The sequence below is a fragment of the Mustela nivalis genome (genome assembly GCF_964662115.1).
Source record: "Mustela nivalis genome assembly, chromosome: 6".
Lineage (NCBI taxonomy): Eukaryota > Metazoa > Chordata > Mammalia > Carnivora > Mustelidae > Mustela > Mustela nivalis.
In genome coordinates, this window is record NC_139025.1 from 127,460,535 (window position 1) to 127,476,266 (window position 15,732).

Here is a 15,732-nt window from a genome sequence, read left to right on the forward strand (position 1 = left end):
GCTTCTTTCTCTTAGAACCCAAAGCCCTTGCAAGCCCACGATCTCACCGCGGGATGAGCAAAGACACCCTTAGAGGAGATGAAACTCGACCTGGAGAATGAGGCCTCCAGGATGCCCGACGGGTGGTAGGGCGCTGGGGCCTCGGCCCACCAGTCTGGACTCACCTGAGCTGCCCCGGCGGCCCTCGGGGCTCCCGGTAGAACGCGCAGGGCCAAGGCCGCCGCTCGGGGCCGCCCGGGTCTGTCTGTCCCAAGAGCCCCAAAAGTCCGCGAGAAGTTCCCCGGTGGGGGGCGTTCCGGGCCTCCCGCGCCGCCCAGCCCGCGGCTTGCGCCCGTCCCGGCGCGGGCCGCACGAGCGCGGGCCCAGGGGCGCCACCCGGCCGCGCGGGCGGGAACGCGCCGCGGCCGCCTCCTCCTCCCTCGCTCCCGCCCGCAGCGGCGGCGGCGGCGCTTCCCCGCCGCGGAGCGGCTTTAAAAGGCGGCACCCCACCCCCCGGCGCACTCGCCGCTCGGGCGCCGCGCGAGCCTGCCGCTGCCATGCCTCCACGCGCGCCGCCTGCGCCCGGGCCCCGGCCGCCGCCCCGGGCCGCCGCCGCCACCGCCGAGGACGCGGACGCGGGGGGTGCCGGCGGGCCCGGGCTCCGGTCGCTCGCGCCGCGCCCCTGGCGCTGGCTACTGCTGCTCGCGCTGCCCGCCGCCTGCTCCGCGCCGCCGCCGCCGCGCCCCGTCTACACCAACCACTGGGCAGTGCAAGTGCTGGGCGGCCCGGCCGAGGCGGACCGCGTGGCCGCGGAGCACGGCTACCTCAACTTGGGCCAGGTGAGTGCGGCCGGCCCCGAGCGCCCAAAACTTTCCCGGCCGCCGGTGGGCACGGCGCGAGGGGGCGCCTCCTTCCGGCTCGCGGCCGCGCGCGGTCGGGGGGCGGCCGGGGCGCTCTGCGTGGAGTCGCCGGGGGACGCGGCGCCCGGTACGCTCGGCGGGGCCCACTGGGTGGCCCGCGGAGGTTGCGGGGGCGCCCGCGCAGGCCTGGCGCGCCCGGAGGGGCAGTTCCGAGGGCCCCGCGGCCCGGCGCGGGCACCTGCCCGGCGCGGCGGGAGAAGGAGCCGTTCTCGGGCGCCGCGCTCTGCCCGCGGGCGCTGTCCTCAGTGCCCACCAAGCTCTTCTTGGCCTCGGAGCCCCGGCTCCGCTGCGCCCGGCCCGCGGGTCTCGACGGGCTGCGCGGGGCTCCAGACTCTGAGCGCGCGCCAGGGCGTCCCGCCGCGACTCGGCGGTGACAGGCGCATGGCCCAGAGTCTTGGGGTCGTGGGCTTCTTGGTGTCCGCGGATCACGGAGGGGAGGGAGGGCGGCTAGGTGCTGGAATCTGGAAGCATCCGTCCTTTGCTAGAGGCTTAGGATTCTGCAACCTCACAGGGGGCTGGAGGCAGGAGCTCCTGCGTTGAAAACCCCTTCAGGCTCCTGGAATTTGCTTTGTTTTTAGGCTTCTGTGGCTGTTCCAAGGCTAGCTCTCTACAAACTAGCTGTATGACCTTAGGCAAGTCACTTCTCCATCTTCTTCATCTGTAGGGGCGGTGTCAGTGTGTACCCGCCACAGTTTTGGGAAAGATCCAGTGTTGCCAGCAGCAAAACCCCAGGCCAGGGGTTGACCCTGGTCAGTGAGCCCAGAGTCCTCCCATGACCTGGGCTGTCGCTATGACTGGGTTAGCAAGAGAGGACAAGCCCTGGGCAGGGAGGTGGCATAACTCCAAAGGACCCTTGAGGCAGATCCCTTTCTCCTTCCCCAACCCTGCAGAGTAACCGTGGGGCAAGGGGCTGGTTTAGGGCTGGTGGAGGGGCTGCAGGGGACTGAAGCGTGCTGCCCCGCCAGGGGACCTTTCAGCGCAGTTAACCAGTCTCCTACATACTATACGCTTAGAGGATCCAGTGAAACGACAGGGAAGCACCAGCTCATAACTCAAGCTGTAATGCCAGGCAGTGTTAAATTTAGTTTCATCATTATCCGTGACAGAAGCCAGCAAAGTGTGGTGTGGCCCTAATGTAAATGACATTTCTTCTGCATCCTAAGTCTCAACAGATGCTGCTAATGTGAGATGTGTGGCCTTTTGGAAAAGTAGACTTCTGCTGTTTGCTCTGTACTTCACGTGGTCAGTCCGAGTGTGTCTGGGAGAATGCTGTCCTGTCTTTTGTGTAGCTAGATCTGTCCGTCTGTATGCACTGCTCAGATGTCTGCAAACGTCCTGTGATTGGAGTTTTTGCCTTTGGGCAGCACTGGCTTCGTTTCTCCCCGCTGTTCCGAAATCTCCCTGGGTGATGTTCCAGACTGAGGAAAGTGGTCCTCAGGCTTCCATCCCCATTCATGGCTAAGCCCTCCTCCCGCCCCCCCCCCTGCCGGCTCCCGCTACACCTCACTGCTCAGCCCAGGTGGCCTGGTAATTTGTCTTCAGCTAAAAGTGACTCTTCAGCTGCACGGTAAATTACAAAGGGCCTCCCAGACGTTTCCACAAGAGCCACACACGCAATAGATTCCCCCTCGCCGTTCCTGTCCACCAGCATCAGAAATGCCAGGGCTTTTAAACAACTTCTGTCTGAGTTGAATTTCATACGCAAAGTCTGCTGTTCTCATTTTGCCTGTGGGGGAGGTTCCCTCAGGTGTGTACCTGCCCCGATCTGGGACATTCTGGGGGAGTCTCTCCATGTCTCACCAGCTCTGTCCAGGGCAGCTGCAGGGTGGACCGCACACAGCCTGGTCAACTCAGCCTGGGAGGCGGGGGGCTGGGGTGGGGATGCCACTATGAAGACCTTTGCAAACGGAGGGGATTTGTTGGTTCGGGATCTGGGCTGTCTCCAAGACGTGAGCGTGTGTGTGTGTGTGTGTGTGTGTGAGAGAGAGAGAGAGAGAGAGAGACATTACTCAAGGAGCACCTAATACTCTTTATTCCCAAACCAGCTTTTCTCCCTCCCTCCCCCAAGTGAACTACTAATGTGGAAAAGGCCTGGAGCATTCCACCCTCTACCTCCTCAATAAGAACTCTTTAAAAACCTTATTTGCCTTTTTCAGCCAGGAGAATTTGTGACTCATAAATAAGATGTAGATATTATTAGCTTTGATTTATGGATAAGCAAACTGAGGGGAAGCAAGGCATGGAAGCTGTTTGTGTCTACACAGAGCATGTCGACTCTGACAATTGTGCTCCTTGCTCTTTGTCTCCAGCTACATTCTCTGGTCTAAGTGTCCTTTGTGTGACTCTTTCCCCAAACCCTTAATGGGCAATTAGTGTTATGCCTGGTACCTGCCCTGACTCACAGCCCTGCTTTTCTCCTGGGCCTTTGCGAAGTTCTAACTTCTGACTCGAACGTGTTACCCCCTCTCGTGCAACTAATAACCCGATACCGTGTTATTTTACATGGTGCAAAGGTAATTGAGACGGTTATTCAGGTGAAAGTTATTCGCCTTTCTTGAACATGGAAGCCTTTCAGATTGATCGTGCCTCTGGATCTTCTCCTTTGAAAAATGTGCATCAGGAACCAGACAAACGAACCTCTTTTTTACTTCTTTATTCATCATGATAGTTGAGGTCCTAGGTAATGTACCACAATGGAAAAGAAAGGAAGGAAGGAAAGTTTGGAAGAGTCAAATGTCGTTTACTGATAGGTGGCATAACTATGTAGATAATCCGCAAGAACCTAGAGACTATTATAAGTAGTCAGAGAACTGAGCAGGCTGCTTGGTAACAGTAGCAACCTATCCAGGAGCAGCATTCGAGAAGAGAAAAGAAATGATAATACATTCTAGCATAAAAGCCGTTAGAAATCTAGGAATACGTTTTTTAAAAAAAATGAAACTTACCAGAAGATTTTAAAATATTTGAACGATGTATTGAAGAAGTGGTCTGAATAATGGAGGGATAAGCTATGTTCATGGACAGGAGGACTGATTATCACATGCCCCCCCCCCTTCATCTCTAAGTTCAGCGTAATTTAGTTGACGTGCCAACAGGGTTTTCTATGGGATATGAAATGACACAAATGTATCTTAAAATTCACATGGAAGAGTAAGTTCCCGGAATCCCTGTGACAACTCTGAGAAAGGAAGAAAAGGAGGGGAGTGTATTCTGCCAGAGAACAAAACTTCCCATGAAGCTGGGGTGATCGTGACAGTTGGACGTTGGCCCTGGGGATGGTTCCTTGCAATAGTGATGAATCAACTCAAACCCAGGCAGGTGTGGGAGCTTGTATGTGCGAACAGAACTGTTACAGATGGATGGGGAAGGGTAGGCATTTCAGTCAATGGCACCGAGAGAATTGAATCGGGAAAATAATCAGATCCTGACCTCACCTCACACTACCCAACAGTAAATGCCAGCTAGAAATAACTAGAGTGGAATACCTTTATGGCTTTGGGGCAGGAAAGGATTTCTTAAACAAAACACGGAAAGAACAAAGGAAGAGATTGAGCCATGAAGAGTTCTGTATAACACATCATAATAGGATAAAAGCATGTAATAGACTAGAAAAATTATTTATGGCTTATGACACACAAGTTAGTGCATAGATTATTAAAAAAGCTATCTGCCTTAACTGAGCATCTGCTCAGGTCATGATCCCAGGGTCCTGGGATCGAGTCCCGAATCGGGGTCAGTTCCATATCAGGCTCCCTGATCAGGTGGGAGTCTGCTTCTCCCTCTCCCTCTGCCCCTCTATAGCACCCCCACCCTGGCTTGTGCTCTCTCTCTCAAATAAATAAAAAAGCAATCAAATCAATAAGTAAAAGAGAAACGCCAGGTAGAAAAATGGAGAAATATATGCATAGGGAGTTCAATGCCCTGTCTGAAGCACCCATCTCAAGTTCAGGTTAGTAGTAGCCTCTTGGTGGGGTGGGGTGGGGTGGGGAGCAGAAATGGGGAGAGGGAAGTCAAGTGGCCAGTAAACTCGAGAAAAGCCACTCAGCCTCCCCGGAGGGATGGGAACAACATGACATGGGGCAGTAAGGAGGGAGACTGCTTCATGCCATCGGATTGGCAGATGCAGAGAGGTGTTTGTATCTAGCGCTGGCGAGGAAATGGAGCCCATGGAGCTTCTGGGTGCTGCTGATGGAAGCGGATATCGGGAGAACCGCCTCGGACACAGGGGGGCACCTGGCAGTGAGGTAGAATTCCATCGGCGGGTCCACCTCTGGGCTTCTGCTAGAGAGACGAGCTCGCGCGAGGACGCAAGGAGCCCTGCAGAGTGCTGTCCCAGAGGCACTTTTTAAATGAATGGAAACACAGTTTGAATATCTGTCAGTAGAAGAATGGAGAACGAAATCAAAACAGTCCCACGATGGAACGCGGTGCAGTAATCAGAAAGGCGTATACCAGATACGTGTCTACATAGATAAATCGCAAAAATGATGGCGAGTGGAAAGGCGCGTCGCAGATGCATGGTGTGGGGTATTTATGGAAACTACAACACGCAGTAAGTGGTGAGAATGCAAGTTGGTGCAGCCACTTTGGAAAACAGTGTGGAGATTCCTTAAGGAACTAAAAATAGAGCTCCCCTATGACTCTGCAATTGCACTACTGAGCATTTACCCCAAAGATACAGATGTAGTGAAAAGAAGGGCCATCTGTACCCCAGTGTTCATAGCAGCCATGACCACAGTTGCCAGACTGTGGAAAGAACCAAGATGCCCTTCAACAGACGAATGGACAAAGAAGATATGGTCCATAGGTATGATGGAATATTACACAGCCATCAGAAAGGATGAATACCCAACTTTTGCATCAACATGGACGGGACTAGAGGAGATTATGTTAAGTGAAATAGGTCAAGCAGAGAGAGTCAATTATCATATGGTTTCACTTACTTGTGGAGCATAAGGAATAACATGGAGGACATGGGGAGATGGAGAGGAGAAGAGAGTTGGGGGAAATCGGAGGGGGAGACGAACCATGAGAGACTCTGGACTCTGAGAGACAAACTGAGGGTTTTAGAGGGGAGGGGGCTTGGAGGGTTGGATGAGCCAGGTGGTGGTATTAAGGAGGGTGCGTATTGCATGGAGCACTGGGTGTGGTGCATAAACAATGAACCTTGGAACACTGAAAAAATAAAGTTGAATTTAAAAAATAAATAACCGACTAAGTAATTCTGTATTATTTATGAATGTATTATTATTCTGTATTATTTATGTAGGAAGCATCCACATCAAATTCAGGTTAGTGGTAGCCTCTAAGAAGGGAGGGCCGGGGAGGGAACCTGGAAAGGAAGGAAGAAACTTGATCTGCAGCATTTTAAGTCTTAATATACATATATGAGTACTTACATCTGTGTATGTAACATACAAATTATATACATAATTGTGTCTAAACATTTGGTGCTTTTCTTTCTATCTGAAAGTGATATGTGCATATCACTGTATACTATATAGTGATATATACATATGTATGCAGATATGCATGTGTGTATGCACATACATATATATACATATATGTACTTGTATATGTAGGTACACATGACACGTGCAAGGGGAAGAAAAGAAAAATGCACATCATATTACCCATCATGGCATTCCTGGATTGTGTAAAGCCTGTGTGTGGGCGCACAGGTGCCTATGGGCCTGGCTCAGAAGCCCCTGCTTTAGACCTCCCAAGCTGGGGCCATCCGCTTGTCAAGCAATTCATGACCTAGAGAACCAAAAGGCCTGGCTCGGATCACAGGGCAGTTTGGACAGAGCCGGACCCAGAGCACTGGAACAGTGGTGGCCCACCAGGCTTCTTTCTCCTGCAAAGCATCTTGGGGCGCACGTGACCCTCACTGCAACCTGCGCACGTCACAGCCTTTGAACTGATGACTCCAAGAAGACACAAGCTGTCTACTTCTTGTCCAACAAGACGACCTCACAAACCAAGTCACGGCATCTCAGCATCTGTAGCTTTCGGAAGTGATGTTTATCTCACAAGTGGCGCCGCGACACCGTCCTTCCCTTGCAGTTTTGCTTTGCCCGGGGTGTTGAGCTAATTTGTTGGTTCTGAGTCTGAACATAAAAAGGCAGGCTGGCTGCCAGGGCCCCTGAAAGATCTAAGAGCCTGAAATGATTTTGAACTTGCCTTAAATAGTTCTGCTTAAAATAGCTACCGAGTGGGACATACCTGGCCCAGAATTTCAGGTGGGCCTGAGTAATTCACTCATCAGCAGAGGAACGTTGTCATGCCGCAGACAGCTTGTTCTTACGATTAAAAAACAACAAAACAAGAACCAAGCAGAAACCAGATGTGAAAATCATGGGGCAGGAATTTTTCTTTTTTTTTTTTTTAAGATTTTATTTATTTATTTGACAGAGAGAGATCACAAGTAGGCAGAGAGGCAGGCAGAGAGTGAGAGAGGGAAGCAGGCTCCCTGCTGAGCAGAGAGCCTGATGCGGGACTCGATCCCAGGACCCTGGGATCATGACCTGAGCCGAAGGCAGAGGCTTAACCCACTGAGCCACCCAGGTGCCCCCGGGCAGGAATCTTCTGACCCAAAGGTCAGGAGCTCGAGGTGGACGAGGGGAGGCCCAGAATAGCAGTCACCTGTGACGTAGTTATCTGGTTTTGATTTAAGGTCTGAGGTTGCCTTGCATGTACTCTCTGAGCCAGGAGTCCTGTGCCTGGCTGGTGTGGGAGTAGAGAGGGAGAGGTTCTGGGTGGGAGGTGGGGGCAGTACAGACGAGATTGGGACTGGGAAGCTGATGCTCTCCCACACTGGCATTGGACATCTTTCTTCAGATGATGACAGTTTTAAGTGGACTGGGCTTTAGGTGAGGGGCCTGCTCTCATAAGCCACCGGGGCTGGGGTTCTGGAAGCTGATTAACTGTTCGTGGAGCCAGGTGGCAAGGAGAAGACTCAGAGCCAGGCCAGAGGGCGTGGCCCAGCTCACTGGTCCACTGGAAGAGTTTGGGTTTCTCCAGGCAGAAGCCAAGGAAGGATTCATGTGAGAGACAGAGCTGTGGGTTAGGGGAGAGAGCCCCATCTGAGAAGAACCTGACCGAGGCCTCTGCCTCGCCTTGGGCTTTGGGTGGCAAAAGGACCACAGAGGACCCTTCGCACCCTGGGGAACATCCTGCTTTTTTTTTTTTTTTTTTTTTTTTTTTTTTTTTGGGTCTCGGAGCCTCCGTGTAGATTTTGCCCCTGAAGTGTAGTTCCTCTGATCTTCCACAGTCCAGGGCAGGTAGCTGACATGTCTCCCCCTCCTTCTCCCGGGACTTGGCACGTGGACAGCTTTTCAGTCATAGTTATCATGACTGCCTCTTTCTCTCTCTTCCTCTCTCTCTCTCTCTCTCTCCCCCTCTCCCCCTCTGGCTCTTGGACTGTGGGTGGGCCTTGGCACTGACCAGAAGTCCTGGCACGTGCTTGTCCCCAAGCCAGCATTTCTTGTGTTAGGTGTTCTTGCTCGTGGAGCGTTGTACCAACCCCGCAGAGAGGGGTCACCGGGCCTGTTGAACCACGAGGAGAGCTCAGGTCTGGTTAGGTTCTGACTTGGGCCCATCCCAAACCAGTGACTGACAGGCAAGGGCACGAACCCACCCCCTCTGACCCGCCTTCCACTGTCCTTACCTTTGGCAGATGGCCCTCATCCCTGTTTCTCGGGTAAGCGTAAGCCACCATGCCAGAAAGCCTTTCAGCAGTCTGCTGCCATTGAGAAAGAACCTGTGTGGACCCCACTGGCCAGTTTCTCCTTCTTTCCACCTGGCTCTCACACACATGCAAACACACACACACACACACACACACACACACACACACACACTGCTGCCCGTCTTCATTGTTCTATCTAGAACAGTTTTACTGGTGCCGTCTCCTCGTTCCATCTCTCCAGGCAGCTGGGTGGCTCAGCAGTTAAGCATCTGCTTTCAGTTCAGGTCATGATCCTGGGGTCCTGGGATCGAGTCTCGCATCGGGCTCCCCACTCAGTGGGGGAGTCTGCTTCTCTCTCCCCCCTCTTCCTTAACCCCTCCCCCCACTCATGCTTTCTCGCTGTCTCTCTCTCTTTCACATAAATAAAAAACTTTTAAAAAGAAAATGAAACTTACACCTCTCCATTTTGGAGGAAAAGAAGAAAATGCCCTAATCCCTCTAGTCTTTTGAGGATGGATGCTACCCTTCCTGACTCAGACTCTGCATGTGAGCAACTGGACTGGTCGCCCCTGGCTGCAGACCTTGTCCTTGCCGTGCGGTCTCTGTCTGCTCAAAGGACCATCTAACCTGGTGCCTGTGCTCGAGGCCCTGAAGTCACCTCAGCCTCCCCCACCCCCACCTCCCTCCCCTCCTCCTCCATACCTCCCGTCTGGACTGTACTCGCCTGTCTCCTGGGTCCCCTGGACGGCTGTCAGGGCCCCCTGCCTTCTTGCTGAGGTTGCCCAGCATAGGCTGGGGCCTCTGGCGTCTCTCCCCGGGCCGTCCTGCTGCAGGGCCTCTTTCTGCCCTGCCCCCAGCTCCAACTCCACCGAACCACTTCGTGCTCCTGCTTCATTCAGGTTCTTTCTACCTAGGATGCCTTTCCCACCCCATGGCTAGCCCCCTGTCCTGGCCGGCCATCGACACCCCGCCCGATTGCCCCAGCCTGTCGCCCTGACATTGCCTGCTGGTTTATCTCTTTCTGCCCCTGGGCTCTGGGCTTCCCGGCGGAGTCAATCCACCATCAGGCCTCTAGGCTGCTCTCAAAGATCAGTTCCAGTCCTGCCATTTCTCTGATGGTGGAGGGGTCACTCCAGGACAACCAGAGGGCACACACTCATCTACTCAGAATTTGCTCTGTGCTCTCACTGGTGCTGGCCCCTCAGAGATAAGAGACGTGGCGGAGGTGGTGAGCACTGGGGAAGGAGCAAGGTTGCCTCCCACGTCCCCACTCTGGCTGGCTGAGCCATCACCACACACGCTTTTTAAATTTTAATCCCTTTCTTTTTGGGGTCACCCAGCAGACAGGCTTCTCCTGGGTTTGTACTTGTGTTCATGCCTAGGGACGACCCTCTCCATGTGATGCTCTAGTTTGCTTCTCGGTCAGGTCAGCGACACGGGGAGCCAGGCTCAGCAGTGGCCCAGAACCCACCACGGCTGCCTCAGACCCGATGGGTCCTGCCATCTCATCAAATCCCAGATCTCCCCGAGGTCCTTGTGCCTCTGCTGTTGGTGGGTTTGGAAGACCCGGCGGTAGGCACAAGGCCCTCTGTCCCGGGGTAAAGAACAGGCCTGAATAGCCATCAGCTGTTGGAAGGGAGCCTCAGGCTCCCTGGGATGGGCTCGGCAGCTCAGGTTCCCATGGTAACCAGCCCATCAATGCCCTTAGTGTCAAGATGGTACCACTGCTGAGAGGAAGAAACAGTCTCATTGTCTCCCCTTTGGTTGCTTGGGTGCAAACCAGCCATGCCCTCTGCAGGGCCCAGCAGCCTCTGGCCCGACGGGTGGCACCCCACGGGGGCATTTGACCTGTTTGCAGCTTCAGCTTCCTACCCTTGCTTGAGGCCTCTGAACTGCTGTCACCAGTCACTTACAGAGTCTTTGTTGGGCAACTCTGACCTCTCTGTGGGAAGAAACAGCCCAACTGGACCAGGATCCTGCAGTACTGGGTGACGAGCAGGACAGCATTTGCCACAGGGATGGATAAATCTGTGTCCCACGGTGGTGGGGGTAGGGGGGCGTCTGGAAGGGCCCTTGATTCCCAGGCATTCTCTTTGTTTCAGAAACTTGGGTCCACACCACTCAGAGATGATCTACTGTGTTCAGAGATGATCTACAGTGATGATCTACTGTGTTCATTCAACCAGAACCTCCTTCTTGCCCATTGTGGGGGATATAGGGGGTCACACCAGGCTCTCCAAGGCACAATCTGGAGAGGGTCAGGCAGGGTTAACCCTCCTGTCAGGGAAGGGCCGGCAGTTTTCCCCCTGGCTAGGAGAAGGCTTGCCTTTTTCTCATTCTCTGTCCCCCAAGCTGGGAACTGGGGCACATCCACAGGCCATGCCCTGTCCACTCTGGCCTCAACCCAGGACCCTTCCCTTTTGCCAAGTGTTCCAGCCACTCCTTCGCCATTCTGGAAATGTTTCCTATACTTTGTTCTTTCTTTTGCACCTGCTGTTTGTTGCGGTCGTTCTAACCTGGGTGCCCACTCCCTGTATGGTTCACCTGGAAAACGTCGTTCTTCAGAATTAGTTGGAGTCGTGTTTCCTGACCTGTCTGCTGCCTCACAGACCCAAGCACAGTGTTCTAGCCTCTGTGGAGGGTCTCAGCTGGACCTCTGCCACCCACTGCATGCACAGACACGGCCTGGGAGCGTCTCGTGGTCCTCATCTTTGTTCATCTCTGCCCTTGTCCCACTCACTGCCCCCCACACCACCTCCAGATACACCTGGTGACTGTGTTTCATTAGAAGGGGTATAACTGAGTCACTGTCTTCCAGTACCTGCAACAAGGCGACTACCACTGGCCAGCCCCCACATCGTGGACCCTACCGATGAGGAAGCAGCGCTCTGATCATCAGCCCATTGCCCGGGGAGTGATCCACATGAGCCCACGGAAGCTCCGAGCTGCTTGAGTGACTTACTGCAGCTCTAGTAAATTTCAGAACAAGGCTTTCAACTTGGACCACTTTGACTGCAGGCCTTACTCACAGTCAGTGTCCCTGTCCATGTTAGGAAAACCTACAGAGAGCCAGCGGCACCAGTGCAGGCGCTGGAGCTTGAGGTGGGGCTGTCCGGCTCATAAGCCCAGTGAGATGGAGGGCTGAGCCAGGAGGGGCCCCCTGGGGAGGTGTCTGCCCCAGTCCCATCTGGAAGGACCCTCCCTTCTCATCGGGTCTCTGGCCCAGGGCTTCACTTCAAAGGTTTATCTCTGCAGGAGGGAAGGCTGTCCACAGCCTTCTTGACTTTGGTGTCCGGGAGTCTCAAAGGCAGGGAGCTGTCCTTGGACACCCTCCCCCAAGCCTGCCAGAGACCCCTGTGTTTCCCACCCCAGACCTCTGATTAGAAAGCTGGAATCCCACAGGGGGAGAAGGGGCTTAGTGAGGGCCCAAGGATATGTAGAGGGTGGCACAGCCCAGTTATAAAATTGTGACATTCCTTATATTTTCTTGCTAGTATATAAGGGGAATCTACCTACATAGAATATTTGGAAAGCATGGAAAAGAAAAAGGCCCCCCCCCAAATTGTTTATAATCCCCCCCCCCATGATAACCACCATTAATGTTTCAGACTATGTCCTTTCATTACTTTTGTTTTTAAACTGCATGTGTGTGACCATGCGTGTGCACACGTGTATGTGTATAGAAGTGTGCAACTATGTGTGTATGTGTGTGTATACACGCATACACCTGTGAACATATTCTGTAAACAGAAGTGTACAGTTGGGTGCCTTGCACGTCCCAAGCCTAGAACTACTTACTCTGTGGTATTTTTTTTAAAGATTTTATTTTTTTGAGAGAGAGAGAGAGAGAGCATGACCAGGGCTGAGGGGCAGAGGAAGAAGCAGACTCAGCGCTGAGCCAGGGAGCCAGACTCCGGGCTCGATCCCAGGACCCTAGGATCATGACCTGAGCCAAAGTCAGACACTTAACCAGCTGAGCCACCCAGGCGCCCCTCGATGATGTCTTTTTTAATGGCTGCTCAGCACATCGTTTAATGGCTGGTCCTCACATATTTCATCTTTCCCCTGACATTTAAGGTCAGTGGATTCTTTGCAGCTCACTGGGGAGTCTGGTCTGGAATGTGAGCAGGGAGGAGGGAGGAGTACTGCCTCCGCCTTGTCCCCTGCTGACATGTCTGGCACCCTTGGGCGCTGTGGCCTGTCCCATTTCCCCCGCGTCTCCCCATCCCGCCTCACTGGCCTTGGGGAGGGTCCAGGACTTGGTACCATTTGTTCAACTCACAAGGATTTTATTGGGCATTTTTTTTTTCTTATTTTGTAAAGTCACGTGGGAATCATAAAAGAGTCAAACAGTGCAGATGTATGAAGAGCAGAAATCCAAAATCTTATTCCCCGCCACCCATCTCCAATTCCCTTCCTCCCCCAGATGCCACCACACTTTTGCATAGGAGTGTCTGTTTCAGAAACACACATGTATGTGAAGGCTTTATTGTTTTATAATCATGGGGTCATGCTAAACGTGTTTTTCTGCACCTAGATTTTCTTAGTTCTAACCATATATCCTGGAAAGCTTTTCACTCTAGTACATGGAGACCTACTCCGTTATTTTAAAATCATTTTAAGCTATTTTACCGGTGTGACATTTTGTTGCATCATTAACCATTAATGTTCATTGATTTGCCTCCAGTTTTTTTGTTTGTTTGTTTGGGGGTTTTTTTGGTATTATAAATAGCATTGTAGTGACCACCCTTACTCATGCCTTTCTGTGCCCACATATGAGAATTTCTGTATGGTATATAATAACAAAACCAAATAATAGTTATAACAATAAGTAATGATCACAGACACCTATCTGGCTCTTGTTATGTGCCAGGTAATTTTCCAAGTATTTTCCCAGTATTGACTCATTTAGTCTTCTTAGAAAGCCTCCAAATAGGTGCTGTTATTATCCCCATCTTAGAGATGAAGAAACTAAGGCACAGAGAGGTCAGGTAACTCATTCATGGTTGCACAAGATGGAAGTGTCAGAGTCAGGATTTGAGCCAAGATGGTCTGGCTCCGGAGATTGGGGAACTGCTGAACAACATCCATATGCACGTGTTGTGGTATTAGACATTGGCAGGTGCCTCTCTAGGGGGGCGGTACCAACCAACCCTGCCCCCAGCAGGGCATGAAGGGTTCCTCGCCCATCTTGGGTGGAGATGATCAATTGTAGTATTTGCCAGGTCCTCCAGGTGAAAATGAGATCTCGTGGTGGTTTTAATTCGCTTTTCTTCCAATTCCTGTTAAAGTGCCTTTTCATAAAGTTATTAGTCATTTTAATTCTCCTCTGAATTGCTTATTTACATTCTTTGCCCATTTTTCAATTGGGTTATTTTTCTTTTATCTTAATGATTTGTAAGTGCTGTCCCTGTAGTGTGAGTATTAGTCTCTTGTTTGTAAATACATTGCACCTACTTTTCCCATCTGTCACTACTCTTCAAACACTGTTCAGAGGGTTTTACTCACTTGTTTTCTGAAGTAGAACCTGAAGTTTCATTTGTTTGACAAGGCTTTGGGCTCGTCACTCGGTAGAATTCCGTGATGATAATTTGTTCCGACGGGGTCCTGACCTACAACAGACAGGCACATTAGTGAGGGACAGTGAAATTAATGAAGAGACAGGAGCCAGGTGCTTTAGGACAATTGAGGAGAGCTGCTTTTCACCTGGGACCTTCAGGGAAGGCTTTGAGCCACACCCCACAGGACACCCGGGTTGTTTGTTTGTTTGTTTGTTTTTTACATAGAAACAAGAAGCGTTACAGGTGGATCCTAACGGAGGCCATCCCATTTGCATCCTGTGGGAAAACAGCTCACCTTGTTGACTTAGGTATAGACATTCAATGGGGAGCTAGTTATCCAGGTGTGAATGGGGACCAGGGAACCAACAAAAGGTGTGGAGGCCCCTGGAGACCAGCAGCAGTGGGGGAGCCGCTCTTCACCTTGAACCAAAGGCGCCAAGGGAGAAAACAGACTAGCAGAGGCCGGCTCCGTCTGGCTCCGCCCACTGGGCAGCCGCTCGGGAAGCGGTCTGGGTGGGCTGTCGGGGTGGGCTTGTTGGAAGGGCACAGAGCGACGCAGAGAAGGGACAATAGCCAGCACGGTAAGGATAAAGAGAGAGGGGGAAATTGGGGGCATTGCAAGAGCTCAGCGAGCATCCTGATGTCTTTAGAGGGTAGAGGAATTCATCGGCCACCTCTTATCCAGGCTGTTTATAGGGTGTTGGCTCCAAGCCTGGCCCCGTGCAAGGTCGCGGGCTGCCGAGGTGTGTCGGGCTGGCTTCGCCCCCAGTGCTGGGTGCCTCGGCGCCAGTTTTAGCTTTTGCCACGTGTCCTCTAGGAGGGTCACAGCAGAAGCGTGCGGTTTCTCCCTGTTAGGCCTCACGTACCTGGATGTGTGCCTCCTTGTTCCAGTTGCCGTTTATTTAGGTGTGTCTGTCTGAGGACGGACTTGAGCGGGGGAGGGGGGGGGGAATATGTCCGCTTCTGCCCACGGTTGCCCTCAGTCTAACACACATCTTGATCTTCTGCTGTTTTCTTAAACTTGAACAAACAAACAAACAAAAAACCCTTATTTGTGTTCCCCCTGATAAAGCTAATTTTTGCAAAAAGTAAAGAAACCTTATTTCTCTCTGGTGATCCAAGTAACCGTTCACGACTGAGCGCATTAGCAGTCTTTAAAACACACATCTCTTAATTTCTCATTTGCAGGAATATGACACTATTAGCCACGAACAAGAAGCAGGAATTGTTTCAGTGGCTTAAGCAAGTTTATGGACCACGACTTTGCCCGTTGGAGACCCTCGCAAGCGTTTCTTTTTTAGCGCAGGAGGCAAAAGCCCATTTGTGGGAATGAATGCTTTTTGGGTCCTGCAGGGTTTCATGTTCTTATAGAAAATGAACTCGTTCGTCCTTTCTAGGATTATTTTTTGTGGGGCTGGGGGTGTGGGGGGTGAGGGTGGGTGGGATTTACTTTTATAAGGAATGTGGTTTTCTCCCTCCCTCTGAGATCTGGCCACACCAGTTATATTGTGAAACCAAATTGATTTCCTTCTTCCACTAAACAGTCTTCAAATCCAAACAACCCCCAAAGGTAGCTGTGGAT

The 15,732-nt window shown here is 52.3% G+C and overlaps 1 protein-coding gene across 3 annotated transcripts in view; it reads left to right on the forward strand.

Annotated features, from left to right (window-relative positions):
• The first annotated feature begins 451 nt into the window (after nucleotides 1–451).
• The window catches only part of PCSK6 (proprotein convertase subtilisin/kexin type 6), a 178,549-nt gene continuing 163,268 nt past the window's right edge, over nucleotides 452–15,732 (forward strand). For all 3 annotated transcript variants that reach the window (XM_082736643.1, XM_082736644.1, XM_082736645.1), the window contains exon 1: nucleotides 452–818. In XM_082736643.1, the coding sequence (XP_082592769.1) occupies nucleotides 537–818 (282 nt within the window). In that variant the 5' untranslated portion in view covers nucleotides 452–536. The remainder of the gene's footprint in view (nucleotides 819–15,732) is intronic.